Source organism: Rhinatrema bivittatum, chromosome 2 (genome assembly GCF_901001135.1).
Source record: "Rhinatrema bivittatum chromosome 2, aRhiBiv1.1, whole genome shotgun sequence".
Taxonomy (NCBI): Eukaryota; Metazoa; Chordata; class Amphibia; order Gymnophiona; family Rhinatrematidae; genus Rhinatrema; species Rhinatrema bivittatum.
In genome coordinates, this window is record NC_042616.1 from 244,531,221 (window position 1) to 244,546,400 (window position 15,180).

Consider the following 15,180-nt stretch of genomic DNA (forward strand, 5'->3'; position numbering starts at 1 on the left):
CCACTCAACTGCTGTGGATTCATAAAAGTTTTCTATTCTAAACTGCTGGTGTCAACCTGAGATCCTTTCTGTGATGCATTGCAGAAACAGTATTCATGATTACTGGACCTCCTTTCTTTTAAAGCTGGTTCCCCGAAAAAGGAGAAACAGACTGCACATATGGATGTCCTGGCAACTCTTGAAGTCAATTATAAATTTACAGCTGACAACATACATTTTTTTTTCCATTGTGATCTTCCTGGAAATATATTTTTGACTTCCTGAGTATTTGCTTATCAGCTATTAAATGTTGGCTTACACATAATAAGCTTTCTCTTAACATTAATAAAACAGACCTGCTTATTTTGTCCAGACAGATCCCTATGGACTGCCCTGCATCATTTGTATTCGATGGTCATTATCTTCCCATAAGAAACATATTACGCAATTTGGGGGTTATACTAGATACAACCTTATCGAGATATGACCATTTTAAATCAATTGTGAAATCTTCACGTTATAGCTCTTACGTTGGCTGAAACCACTATTGGACCATGACACCTTCTGTACAAATCTCCAAGCATTAATATTTCCATCATTAGATTATTGTAATGCTCATTTTACAGGAGTTTCTAATAACACACTCAGATTGTTATAAATAATTCAAAATTCAGCTGCACAGATTTTAACTGGAATTAGTTTGTCCACTCACATCATGCCGATTTTACAGTCCCTTCATTGGCTACCTTTACTTTGGCACGCAAAGTATAAGATTGCCTGTCTAGTTCACAGGCTTCTGTACTATCCAGAAAATCCATGGATAAGTTCTCTTTTGCATATTTATCAACCTTCCCACTGCCTAAGGTCAGCCAATAAAGGTTTACTTGAAACTGCATCTGTTAAACTTGCTCATTTGGACGAGACGTGTTCACGCTTTCTCTGTAGCAAGTCCATCGCTATGGAACTCACTTCCTGAAGAAATTAGGATAACACCAGATATGGCCAGGTTTAAGAAATTGTTAAAAACCTTTTTGTCTAAGGAGGTCTTTAACACACAGTCGTTATGACTGTTTTTATTTTCTGCTAAAGAACGACCGAAAGCGATCTACTTAAGTTGTAGAACTTGTTGCATGTGCCCAATTTTAATTGCATGCTTGCATTGGCATCCCCTGAGCTCTGTTATTTTGTCTTTTATTTTGTTTATTGAAAATGTTTATGAATGTATATTTTGTAATACACAGTAATAAATGAAGTGTAGAACGAAGTAAGAGTCCACACAGTAATTCTAGTATAATGTAGAAAATGCTTTTACTTGGTGGTAGCAACGCCACAAACTTTAAACAGTGCCTTACAGATTCTTAGTAGGTCCCCCGACACGGAACCCGTGTTTCGCCACGAGACTGCGTCGGGAGGGACAGAGCAGAACATTTTTAAATCTGAAAATACAAAACAACAAATAGTGCGGTACACAAAAATGATAGGTCACCTCTAGCAGAAATAAGGTATAATAATAATCTTTCCTCTTTCACCCAACCAGTTTCTAATGAAATATTTAATTTACAGTATCCGGGTTTACGGGCTGGCACTCTCCGCGTCAATTTTTTCAGTTTCAGTTTTCCTTCAAGTCCTACCCTGCCATTTTTGCATTTGATTGGCCGATTTTTTTGTGCTTTTTTTTTTTTTTTTTTTTTTTTTTACAGTATTTAAAGCGTTTTTGCCACTAGTGTAACTGTGCACTCCCGGACACTTCCAATTAAAAATTTCAGCAGGTATGTTTGTTGTAATACAGCTTTATTGCTTGTGTTTAGAGTTTGTTTGTTTGTTTGTTTGTTTGTTTATTTATTTATTTATTTATTTATTTATTTGACAGTTTTATATACCGACGTTCTAGTAACATAGTTACTAATCACTTCGGTTTACATTGCAACAAATAACTTGACAATATATAGAATAATGTCTTACAATGAACAAGGTAGGATGAACTTGGATAAATAAATAATAAATAATAATAATAAATTAAAATGAACATGGGAATTATAATTTAAATACAATATATTTTAAAGAAAATGAGTATAAATGCTGGTATAATTGCTGGTACTGACTATGTTGAGGCTGATGTCGATAGAGATGAGGTTAAGAGCTTGGTTGTTGGGGTTAAGGAAATGCTTGGTTAAACAACCAGGTCTTGAGTCTCTTTTTAAAAGTAGGTGCTGATTGTACAATTCTAAGGTCTGGTGGGAGAGAGTTCCAAAGTTTAGGACCAGCGATGGAAAGAGCTCTTCGACTTAGTGATGTTTATAGAAACATAGAAACATAGAAATGACGGCAGAAGAAGACCGAATGGCCCATCCAGTCTGCCCAGCAAGCTTCCCTCATTTTTTCTCTCATTCTTATCTGTTTCTCTTAGCTCCTTGTTCTATTCCCCTTCCACCCCCACCATTAATGTAGAGAGCAGTGATGGAGCTGCATCCAAGTGAAATATCTAGCTTGATTAGTTAGGGGTAGTAGGGGCAGTAACCGCCGCGATAAGCAAGCTACACCCATGCTTATTTGTTTTACCTAGACTATGTTGTACAGCCCTTGTTGGGGTTTTTTTTTTTTTTTTTCTCCCCTGCCGTTGAAGCAGAGAGCCATGCTGGATATGCATTGAAAGTGAAGTATCAGGCACATTTGGTTTGGGATAGTAACCGCCGTAACAAGCCAGCTACTCCTCGCTTTGTGATTGCGAATCCTTTTTTTTTTCTTCACCCCTGTCGTTGAAGCTATGCAGGATATGTGTGAAGCATCAGTTTTTTGTTTTTGTTTTTGGTTTGTTTTTTTTCCCCTGCCGTTGAAGCAGAGAGCTATGCTGGAAATGCGTGATGTATCAGTCTTTCTCCCATGCCGATGAAGCAGAGAACCATGCTGGATATGCATGGAAAGTGAAGTATCAGGCACATTTGGTTTGGGGTAGTAACCGCCGTAACAAGCCAGCTACTCTCCGCTTTTTGAGTGCGAACCCTTTTTCTTCTCCCTTGCCGTTGTAGCAGAGAGCTCTGCTGGATGTGTGAAGTATCAGTTATTCTTCTCCCCTGTCATTGAAGCAGAGAGCTATGCTGTATATGCATTGAAAGTGAAGTATCAGGCATATTTGGTTTGGGGTAGTAACCGCCGTAACAAGCCAGCTACTCCCCTCTTTGTGAGTGCAAGTCCTTTTTTCCATTACCTCTTGCTGTTGAAGCTTAGAGCGATGTAGGAGTCACAGTAAGCATGTGTATGTTTATTTAATAAGGGTATTGTGTCAATAGCCATCATTCTGGCGAGTCACCCACTCTTCATTGGCAGCCTCTTGACTTTATGGATCCGCAGTGTTTATCCCACGCCCCTTTGAAGTCTTTCACAGTTCTGGTCTTCACCACTTCCTCCGGAAGGGCATTCCAGGCATCCACCACCCTCTCCGTGAAGAAATACTTCCTGACATTGGTTCTGAATCTTCCTCCCTGGAGCCTCAAATCGTGACCCCTGGTTCTGCTGATTATTTTCCTACGGAAGAGGTTTGTCGTTGTTTTTGGATCATTAAAACCTTTCAAGTATCTGAAAGTCTGTATCATATCACCTCTGCTCCTCCTTTCCTCCAGGGTGTACATATTTAGATTCTTCAATCTCTCCTCGTACGTCATCCGATGAAGATCCTCCACCTTCCTGGTTGCCCTTCTCTGTACCGCTTCCATCTTGTCTTTGTCTTTTTGTAGATACGGTCTCCAGAACTGAACACAGTACTTCAGGTGAGGCCTCACCAAGGACCTGTACAAGGGAATAATCACTTCCCTTTTCTTACTCGATATTCCTCTCTCTATGCAGCCCAGCATTCTTCTGGCTTTTGCTATCGCCTTGTCGCATTGTTTCGCTGTCTTCACATCATTAGACACTATCACCCCAAGGTCTCTCTCCTGCTCCGTGCACATCAGCCTTTCCCCCCCCATCGAGTACAGTTCATTCGGATTTCCACTCCCCATATGCATGACTTTGCACTTCTTGGCATTGAATCTCAGCTGCCATATCTTCAACCACTCTTCCAGTTTCCTTAGATCCCGTCTCATTCTCTCCACTCCTTCCGGCGTGTCCACTCTGTTGCAGATCTTAGTGTCATCCGCAAAAAGACAAACCTTACCTTCTATCCCGTCCGCAATGTCGCTCACAAAGATATTGAACAGGACCGGTCCCAACACCGATCCTTGCGGTACACCACTTAAAACCGCTCTCTCTTCAGAGAAGGCTCCATTTACCATCACACATTGTCTTCTGTCCGTCAACCAATTTGCAATCCAGGTCACCACCTCGGCACTCACTCCCAAGCTTCTCGTTTTATTCACCAGTCTCCTGTGCGGAACCGTATCAAAAGCTTTGCTGAAATCCAAGTAGATGACATCTAGTGCTTTTCCTTGATCCAATTCCTTGGTTACCCAGTCAAAAAAGTCAATCAAATTTGTCTGACAGGATCTTCCCCTGGTGAATCCATGCTGCCTCTGGTCCATCAATTCTCCAGACTGTAGATAGTTCACTATTCTCTCTTTCAGCAGTGACTCCATTACTTTTCCCACCACCGAAGTGAGGCTAACCGGTCTGTAGTTGCCTGCCTCTTCCCTGTTCCCACTCTTGTGAAGCGGGACCACCACCGCTCTTCTCCAATCACTCGGCACCACTCCTGTTTCTAGGGATCTATTGAACAGGTCACACAGCGGACCCGCCAGAACATCTCTGAGCTCCTCTGAGAGGAGGCACATCCTCTGAGAGGAGGCACATCCTCTGAGAGGATGTGCCTTTAGGGTGTCTCTCTGGGCTAGTCTAGTTGGACGGGAGGAGGTGTGAGGTTGTAAAGGAATGGTGAGGTCAATTGGAGTAGAGTTATTGATGATTTTGTGGATTATTGAAAGGGTTTTATAAAGGATTCTATATTTGATAGGGAGCCAGTGGAGGTTTTTTAAGATGGGAGTAATGTGGTCCCTTTTGCTGGATTTAGTTAGAATCCTCGCAGTGGTGTTTTGTAACAATTGTAGAGGTTTCAAAGTGTTTGCGGGTAGACCAAGCAACAGTGAGTTACAGTAGTCTATTTTCGAGAATATAATTGTTTGTAATACATATCTGAAATCTTTGAAGTGTAGGAGGGGTTTTAGTCTCTTTAATACTTGAAGTTTAAAGAAACCTTCTTTTATAGTGTTATTGATGAAGCTTTTATAGTTCAGTAGATTATCCATGGTGACGCCAAGATTTCTGACCTGGGTGGAAAAGGCTGGAGGAGATAAGGTGTGATTATTAGGTGAAGTGTAGTTGCCATCTGGAGTGATGAGAAGGAATTCTGTTTTTTGGAATTGAGTATCAAATTAAGATTTGTTAGGAGGTTATTGATAGATAGAAGACAGGAATTCCAGAATTGTAAGGTATTTTGCAATGAATCTCTAATCGGGATGAGGATTTGGACGTCATCTGCATAAACATAGTGTGTAAGATTGAGTTTGGAAAGGAGCTGACATAGAGGGAGAAGATAAATGTTAAATAATGTTGGAGATAAAGATGGATGGCCGGCACTTCTTTCGTGTCAAATTGCTTTAACATCTGACTGCTTTATATTAATGGCACTTTTAACGGCGAAACACGGGTTCCTTGTCGGGGGACCTGCTAAGAATCTGGAAGGCACTTTCCTAGCTCTTTGGGCCATATGTGTCCTTTCCATGTCTGCACTGCTTGTTCCATAAAGATTAATGTATCACCCAACATTTTTATTAATGTAGGTGTGCCTTGGGTGTGAAAGGAAAAGCTGCTGCAATGCCATGATGCTCACCCCGAGAGATGGGCTTACCCAGATATGTACAGAATAGTTCATGGGTTGCGAGAGGAAGTGTGAGATGTTTGATGTAACTTTTACTTTAAACAATTTTTATTGCTTTTCCAAGTATGACATCGGAATACAAACCAGCAAGTTGAATACAGTGTTCCTTCAGCATTCAACCACTCCAAGCAATATCAAATAACAAAGTGAATGCAACCATTCCCATCAAACACCCCCCCACATCCCCCTCCCCCCATATAACGTCAATCAGTGTGCACTATGATACTGGTGCTAGGCCACATCAGCAATGGGTCTCAGGCCCAACTATAATGATGTACCTTTAATTAGAGTACATTATACTCTCTATATAATATAGCTTATTATATAAGCTAATTTTAACAATGTTTTTATTGGGGGAGACTTAGTATTACAGAGGAGAAAAAGAAGACGTAAAAAGTTTGAGAAATAACAGCCCTGATGTAAAAGAAAGGATGTAGTTACAATCTGGAAATGTTTGAGATGCGTAGCAACCTTATTTGTACTGAGGGAAAGGATCATAAAAATATTAGTCTGCTAACTGAGAGAGGCATATGAGAGTACGAGAATTGATTGGCTTGCATAGCCAGCGGAGGAGACAAGTTCACTATAAGTTTCACACAAAGTTGACTAAAATTGAGCAAATATGTAATATGCTTTGCATACAAATATGTTTTTGTAAAAAGGCATGTAAACAAATTGAAATTGAAACAGTGCCTCTTTAAGCAGACACACTGTTAGCAAGACTTGATGGAATTAGGTGTATTATAGTCACTACCTGCTGTAACTGTACAGGATGTCTCTGTACTGAAATCTGAAGCATTACTGACTTGTTCATGGCTCACCTTTGTAGCTCAGAATTTTGTATGCTTTGTAAGTATTTGTTCTCCAGTAGGCCCTGCAGAAGTGAGGTCAAATAGGTGACTTATGAACATGCCATTCCCAATCCATCTCGTCTTGAGTTTCAAGTGCATGTCGTGTTGTAAATGCCTAAGAGCCATGCTGCAAGTTTTTTGACAATTAATTTTGGAAAAATCTCTTTAGCTGTTCAAGGTAACAATGAAGTCTCAATGTGGGATATGGAAACAGGTGACAGGCGATTCACCTTGTGGGCCAGCAGTGCACCTCCGCTTTCTGAAATGCAGGTTAGATGGACTTATTTTTCTCCTTCTTGTTTCCCCTTACACTGTTTAAACATTTCCTTATGCTGACCTCATGCCGTAATTATTCCTGTGTGCACTTTTGATCTTCCAGTAAAGAATTCCCAAGGATATGATGCATCATGACATTTTAATTTACTGCAGTCAGTAAGAGGTTGTAAGACTTTCCATAAAACATTACAGGCAGTTTAAGTTTCTTGTTCTTGAGCAGTCCCTGTGAGAAACACTACAGTTTAATAATTATATTTTCAGTCTGAAAGTGAAATAGTTTAATCTGTTGGCCAAGAGTTAGTAATGGTAAAAATGCAATGCTAAGCATGATTGGTCTGGCATGTGTGTTTGTTTTTTTCAGAGAGGCTCCCTGTCCTTTCTTTTATCCATCTGGCTCTAGTTAGTGAGCCACAGATCCTAAGAGTGTTCTTTGCTGCCTCTGACATCTTCTCTGATAAACAGGGCCAGGTACTTCTGCACTCTTCTAAGAGTGAGTGAGCAGGAAGGACCTTACTCAGTTCTACTTCCAAGGTTGCTTGTTAGCAGGCAGTAAGTGTTACCTGTCATTGGCTTTTAGTGATTATCTTGGGAAAAGAGTGAGTTACTTTAGTTTATCCCCCTTTCCTCCTTTCATATGTTTAACCCAAAAAAATGTATATCCCCTTGTTAGGCAAGCTTGGAACAGAAGCCTCCTTCTGCGCCCACCAGAAATCAAACTAGCAGAAAGCAATTCTCTTCCCCGACCCCTACCCCCCGACCCCAAAGGCATTGCTTCTGATGTGCTGGAATCCAATGAGATTGACAACTTTAAACTCACTTCTTTTGTGTGGTAGCAGGTATTTTGTTTTATAACCTGTCAGATTTGTAGCGTTCACAGTTGTGAGGGATTTAATAGTGTTATCTGGAGAAGAGTAACACTCCTCAAAGTTTCATGTGATTGAATGATTGGTGTATTTTGAAGTTTGAAGAAGAAAACATTTCAATGCATTACTTTAATATGCAGCCACAAGCTTCTGAGCTTTACTGAGCACTAAAGGTTGTGTAGCATTGGTTTAAAACCAGTAATTGTACAGCCCAGAGCTGTACAAGCTGTCTGCTATAAATGGCTATTAGCATTTGAAGCATGGCTTGTAGGCCCAGTAAATCTATTGCTTTGAACTGTTCATTTTTTAAATCCTCTGTCCACAGTACAGCTTGTAGCATAGATAGTATGCAGAGTACAACCCTGTTCCAGAGTGACCATCTCTAAGACGGTATTACACTCGTCATACTGGTGCAATTCTTGGTGCCTCTGCTGAGACTGCCAACAGTAGTGCCATTTGTGACAGTAGCACTTTAATGGTGTGAGCTCCTGTCTTTTGAGAGCTAGGCTGACACCACATAGGCCTCCAAATGACTTCCAGATGGTAATGATTTTTGGACACTTCAGAACTGCATCAAATCTGAACACACTTTTCTTGTATTATTAGTTCAATAAAGACATGATTATGTGATGTGGACCAGTGTTGCACAGAGAATAGTAGAGAGTATGCATTTTTATTCTTATTCCCTTCAGTAAGCGCATAAGAAGTGCCATACTCCGACAGTGGCAAGTCCAGGTCACAAGTACCTGGCAGATCCCCAGTGGTTGAGCTATTTCATGTATTGCACTCCCGGGGATAAGCACTGGCTTTCCAGAGTCTACCTGGCAAATAATTGTTTATTGATTTTTCCTTCAGGAACTTGTCCAATCCTCTTCTGACTACATCCTCCAGCAACAGATTCCATAGCTTGATTGTGCACAAAGTAAAAATATACTTTCTACGATTTGTTTTCAGTCTGCCAGTTGCTATGTAATGTCCTCTAATCTTAGTGTTGTTTGAAAGGATAAATAACTGTTCCCTGTTTACCTTTTCCACCCCACATATGATTTTATAAATTTCAATCCTATCCCCTCTGTCGTCTCTTTTCTAAGCTAAAGAGTCCTAATCTGTTTAGCCTTTCCACATAAGGGAGCTTTTCCATTCCCCTTATCATTTTTGTCACCTTTCTCTGTATCTTTTCTATGTCCGCTATCTCTTTTTTGACATGGGGTGACCAGAACTGCACATGTTACTGAATGTGTGGTTGCTCCATTGATCTCTACAAGGGGCATTATGATTTTCTTAGTTTTGTTCTCTATTCCTCTCCAACCAATTCCTGTCATTCTATTTGCCTTTTTGACTGCTGCTGTACACTGAGCCAAAGATTTCAAAGTATTGTCCACAATAATTCTAAGGTCCTTTTCCTGGGTGGTGACTTCTGACATCTAGCATCATGTATCTGTAGTTGGGATTATTTTTCCCTACATGCATTACTTTGCAGTTGTCCACATTAAATTGCACCTGCTTTTTAGAAGCCCGGTCTCCTAGTCTCACAAGATCCTTCTGCAGTTTCTCACAATCTTCTGCTGTTTTAACAAAGCAAAGCAATTTTGTGTCATCCGGAAATTTGGTCACCTTACTTTGTCGTCCCTTTCATCAGATCATTTATAAGTATACTAAATAGCAGTACAGACTCTATGGGGCACTCCTCTAATGACCTTTCCTTTTCCCTTGAGAATTGATAATAAAGAGATTAGTTGTGCAGAAAAGATAATGGATCTGGGAGATCAGTTAGTTTCCCGTTTTGATTTTGATTCTTATATTCCCTGTACGTGCCGGATCAGTCCAGACTCCTGGGTTTTGCCTCCGCACCAGCAGGTGGAGACAGAGACAAACTTGTCAGGCTCTGTATATATACCGGAGTACCACCCACAGCCTGTAGGTATATCTCTGTCTCCAGCAGGTGTCGGATGCTTAACCCACAGTCTCGTCTGATTAGGAAGGTTTTTGGGTGTTAGTGTAGTCCTTCTGTTGGTCTAGTTCTCCTTTGGTTTGTAAAGTTACAAAAAAAAAAAAGGGGGGGGGGGGGAATTGTTTGGTTTCCCGTAGGTCGTAGTGCACGGCTCTGAGCCTCCCAGCTTATATTTCAGCGGTAGTGCAGATGTTCTTCTTAAAATTGACAGCTGCAGAGGTTATGACCTTTCTTGGACAGATCTTCTTTGCAGAGGGTGGTCCAGGTGTGTGTTACTGCTTTATTAGACTTTTATAATTGCTTGCTTGTGGGGACTACCAGATAGGAGCATCCATTGTCTACAGGTAAAGCAGAATATAGCAGTTAGATTGGTCTGTAGTTGCCCTCACCATGTGAATGCAACTCCGTTGTTTTGTCAGTTGCATTGGCTCCTCATCAGACATCGAGCACATTTTTAATTAATGATTTTAGTTTTCAAGGCTTTTAAGGGTAATAGAGTAGGCTATTTACGACAGCTGCTAAAGACTTATGTCCCAAGGAGAAATTTACGATCAGCCAATAAGAGCGCTGTTACAGTTTCCATCAAGGAGGGAGATATGAACAGTGGCTAATAGCTGGGCCAAAACTTTGGAGTTCAGCTCCACTAGAGATCATTTGGAGCCGAATTATATGACATTTAGAAAAAAAGTTAAGACCTAACTGTTTCCAAGTGATGTAAGGTAGGCAGGGATTTTCCAGGCAGAGAGATGAATTGTTTATATAGTAGTAAAAGTCAGTTGATTCTTCCATAGAAGAAATTTGTATTGGGTGGGGGTAGAGAGAAAGAGGAGTTTTGTATTTAATGGCTCATTTTTATTGTTTTTATATTGTTTTCCTGTGTTGTTTTTAAAATGTTGTAAACTGCTCTGAGCAGATGTTGCATTATAGTGGGTGCAGTACATATGGAAATGAAATGAAATTTGGAAAACTGACCATTTAGTCCTACCCTCTGTTTTTCTGTCTTTTATCCAGTAACCAATCCACAATAGGAGACTGCTTCTGACCGCGTGACCTCCCAATTTCGTTAGGAGTCTCTCAAGAGGGACTCTGTCAGATGCCTTCTGAAAATTCAAATACACTATATCAGTTGGCTCACCTTTATATGTTTTACTCTAAAAAAAAAAAAAAAAAAATCTAGCAAATTAGAAAGGCAAGACTGCCCTTTGCAAAAACCATGTTGACTCTACCCACTAACCATATCTGTTTATGTGGTCAGTAATTTTGCTTTTAACAATAACTTCTACCATTTTGCCTGACACGGATGTCAGGCTCACCGGTCTATAGTTTCCCAGATCACCCCAGAGCACTTTTAAAAAAATTGGCGTCAAATTGATCCACCCTACAGTCTTTTGGTACCTTGGCTGTTTTCAATGATAGGTTGCAAATCACAGAAACAGGTCTGCGATTCCTTTTTGAGTTCCTTCAGAACGTTGGAGTGAATATCATGTGATCTTAGTGATTTCTTTGTTCTTTTGTCTGTCAGACTGAGTTATTACATCATCCAATTTCACAATGATTCCATCTAGTCACGCAAGAGTAATTACCATCAAAATGTTTTCTAAATGAGTTAGCCATTGGAAACTACACACTCAATAAATGTGTGTGTCCCCAGTTGGATGGCCTTGTATGTTAAGAGCATCAAACTTTTTCACATGACGGCTTTTGTTGCTGGGGGATTTTATTTTCTAGTCCCTGAAGCCCAACAGGTATATCTCACTGCTGGTAGTGCTGACTTCTTGCCTTTCTCTGTAGCTTAAGCAGCACAGCAGATTCCAAGGGTTTTTAGCTTTTCAAGAGAAAACCCCAAACCATAGTTACTGACTGCAGCAGGAAGGCAGCGCTATTAGCAGCAAGGCCTCTCTGTTGGACTCTAGGGACCGCAAAATACAAAATCTCCAAAAACCAAAAGCCCTAAATATGTATCACTGTTCTGTTGGGGGTCTCTATAGTAAGAGGTATGGTTGTTAAGCAATTTGGAGCAGGGAGCACACCTCTTACCTACAATAAGTGTTTATCAGACCCCTGTATTCAGTTAATATTATATGAGGTATATCTAAATAAGTACCATCAGTGCTATATAAAAATGAAATGGCATTAACAAACTAGTGCACAGCATAGGAAGATGTAGTAATACAAACTGTATTTCCCCTTTAGCCTTCACCTCACAGTGTCCATGGTATATACTGTAGCCCTGCAGATGGGAATCCAATACTACTGACAGCAGGCTCAGACATGAAAATAAGGTAAGTAAATATATTATACAAAACCAGGGAACAATAACAGCATAGTTTCTAAGGAGACTCCCTCTTCATATTGCGCTACACTGTAATGCTGATCTTTTCCATCGATAAGTAGGGCTGAATTAGTCATGACATGTTGGTGATGTTATTCAGTGGCACCAAATGGACTCTTCCCTCCTAGCTAGTAAAGCTTTTTAGCTCTACTGAGCATATGCAGGAATTCCTCTACTGAACATATGCTGGCGTTGTCTTGTGAGCCTTCTCGGTATTTTTTTTATTCAAGCATATTATAGACTTGTACTCTATCTTTCTGTAATTTTTCTTTCATTATCTTCATTTGTTGAACCTCAGCACCACTTTTCAGTGCTACCAAACAAAGAGAAATAGAAATTTAAGATACTTGTCTCTTCAAGATGTCCAGTAAAAAGAAGGCCACAGTAAGTGGGTTAAAAAACTGCAAGGTAATGTCTCTTACAGATGGACACTTATTGTCACCTGGGACAGAGCACAGCGAGGCCATCTGCTACAATTGTGGAAGGATGTTCCCACATACACACTATGCCAGAGCTTATAAAATGGAGGAACTGCATAAGTCTCTTAGAAGTCACAGTCATTCCTCCACCTGCAGTGCAGCATCATCTGCCTTGCTGCTGGAGCACCTCAAAATCTCCCCCTTCAGCAGGGCAGGCCAGAATCTTGATGTTGATTATCCTGCATTAAAGAATAAGCAATGTCATTCTGCAGAGCCTCTAAAGAAGCACATGGGACTGTCGACGCATGGTGCATTGTCAACACTGAATCTCATGGAGCATTGATACATGAGACACTGCCATACAGTGCACTGGCACTATCGACATATGGCACTTCTGCTCTGTCGATGCATGAAGCATCAGTGCCATCTACATATGCATCATCAGTGCCAGAAGTGCACATAAGGTTGGCGCAGTCGACTCATGCATGGACACTCTCCAAGCATGCTAAGTCTGTGAAGTTGAAGCAGTCAACCATGAAGTCGTCGAAGCATATGATATTAGCACTGCCAAGACTTATAACATTGACGCTGTTGATGTACAAATTTACATACAGTGCACTCGAGCCTCGGACAGTGGTGCCTTCCTACATCAATCGCATCATGTTGAATTATGACACAACTTTATAAAGGCTATCCAAGATTAGGAGCAGAGGGAGATATAATACCTCTATCGCCTCCAGTCACTAGAACCTTACACCAAAAAATAGTTGGCAGAGGATTTCTGCTTAAAGACATCTGATCCTATATGCTTTCTGGTGCCTCTTGCTTCTCACAGGTCTCCAATTCAAACACAAGAACCTCTTCTAGTCTCAGAAGATGATGTTCCACTGCCTACTCCAGGTCAAATGACATGTCAACTACTCAAACAAATAGAGCTAGTGAAAAATTTCTTTACTTCTCTAGCAAAAGAGAAAAGGAATTTTCTATCCTCTCTTCATCAGTATTGTTAGCATCCTTCTGCAAGGAAGAATCTCGGTATCTCCAGTTCGGGTGGATACATCATCAGAACCCCTATTATACAGTTCTTCTTTACCTAATTCACTTGCAGCGGAATCCAGCCTTTAGAGGTTATTCACTAGGACTATTCCCCTCTGAGGTGACTGAGGGAAATCCCCTGGGCCACTGTCATCATTGGAGACTTGGTTTAATATTCCCACACCCTTAAGTTCAGAAGAGGGATCAACAAGAATCCCTTCTGACTCATTACCTGAGCCACCCGAGCTTTCCTCTCCTCTGGAAGACCTTTCTTACTCAAAATTCTTGGATAAACTAAGAAGAGTGCTTGGATTAAATGTTCACTAAGATAAAGATCCTCTCACAGAGGTCTTTGGTCTCCTGCAAATTTTGGACATGTGAGCAGAACTGGCAGTTATATCGGTTAATAGTATTCTATAACAGCTGCAGATAAGAATGTGGGAAAACCTGATCTCCTGTGCCCCAACTGCAAGACAGTTAGATCTCAAATACAGAGTACAAAAATTGCCAGGTTTTGGAGTATTCCATTACTGTATTAATCTGATTACTTTGAATCCGCACTGAAAAGAGCAAAGCAAACAATAATGTATTCCTATATACCAACAAAGAAGGATTTCAGGTTACTCAACAGTTTTGGAAAGAGTTTCTCAGAGCTTCTTGCTAACTGCATGGATTTCTTCTCACCAATTTTATATGATGCAATACTTGCATGATTGCAAACAAAAGCCGAAACCCCCTTTTTTCAACTTATTGAGGGCAGAAATGATCTACAACCATTCCTAGACCCTGGCCATCTTCTCCGATCAATCTGAATCCTTTGATTCTATATCATGTGCATGAATGTAATCTGCTTTAAAGTACTAAAAAAGCAGGAAAAGAAAACAGCTTATATTGGAGTGAGACACATGGTCTGCTTAACAGCCAGCAGCACATGAGATGACATTTGTGAAAAGTTGAAGTCATTCACTAAAGACCAAAAATAACCCAGGTAAATATCAAAACTGAAAACAAACAAACTACGATACCAAAAAAGGAAAAAGACAGGTCACACCTTAATAATAGAGATCATCATATTATAGAGACATCAATGTTTGCTAAATTGCTGTTCCAGTTTACATCAGGAATGCTTAGCATTTGTATGTGTCCCTTAAATGTATAATCATTGGTCCCACAAAATATTTTTGAAAATATATTTTTTTAAACTTTAAGTGAAAAATTAAAAAAAAACCCCATAAATAAGTAAAGGTGTACACTTATCTTTAAGTTCAATGGCTGAAGTGCTCAAATTAAAAAATCTGATGGGAACTGCAAGAGACGATATCTTATTCTAGCCCGTAAGAATGCCCAATACACCGCATGTTTCAAATTTTCATCGGGGCAATGGGTCTGAATTGCAAAAACAAAGCAAACCATGTGAATGCAAACACATCTAAGTGACTAAAAATTCAAACATATTTTAATCGCAACTTACAAACAATAAGATTTCTTTCTTCATAGAAGCCACAGTGGGCAGCAGTTCATCCAATGTATCCCATCACGTCACAAGACAGCAAAAGTACCTTGGCACCACAACCTCCGCCTTTTAAACTATTGGACACAGGTTTAAAA

General features: G+C 40.2%; 1 protein-coding gene across 1 annotated transcript in view; it reads left to right on the plus strand.

Moving 5' to 3' along the window:
- PIK3R4 (phosphoinositide-3-kinase regulatory subunit 4) overlaps positions 1-15,180 on the plus strand; it is a 102,402-nt gene that overhangs the window by 77,738 nt on the left and 9,484 nt on the right. Inside the window, exons 16-17 of the mRNA XM_029589349.1 lie at positions 6,866-6,966; positions 11,980-12,068. Coding sequence (XP_029445209.1) covers positions 6,866-6,966; positions 11,980-12,068 — 190 coding nt within the window. The remainder of the gene's footprint in view (positions 1-6,865; positions 6,967-11,979; positions 12,069-15,180) is intronic.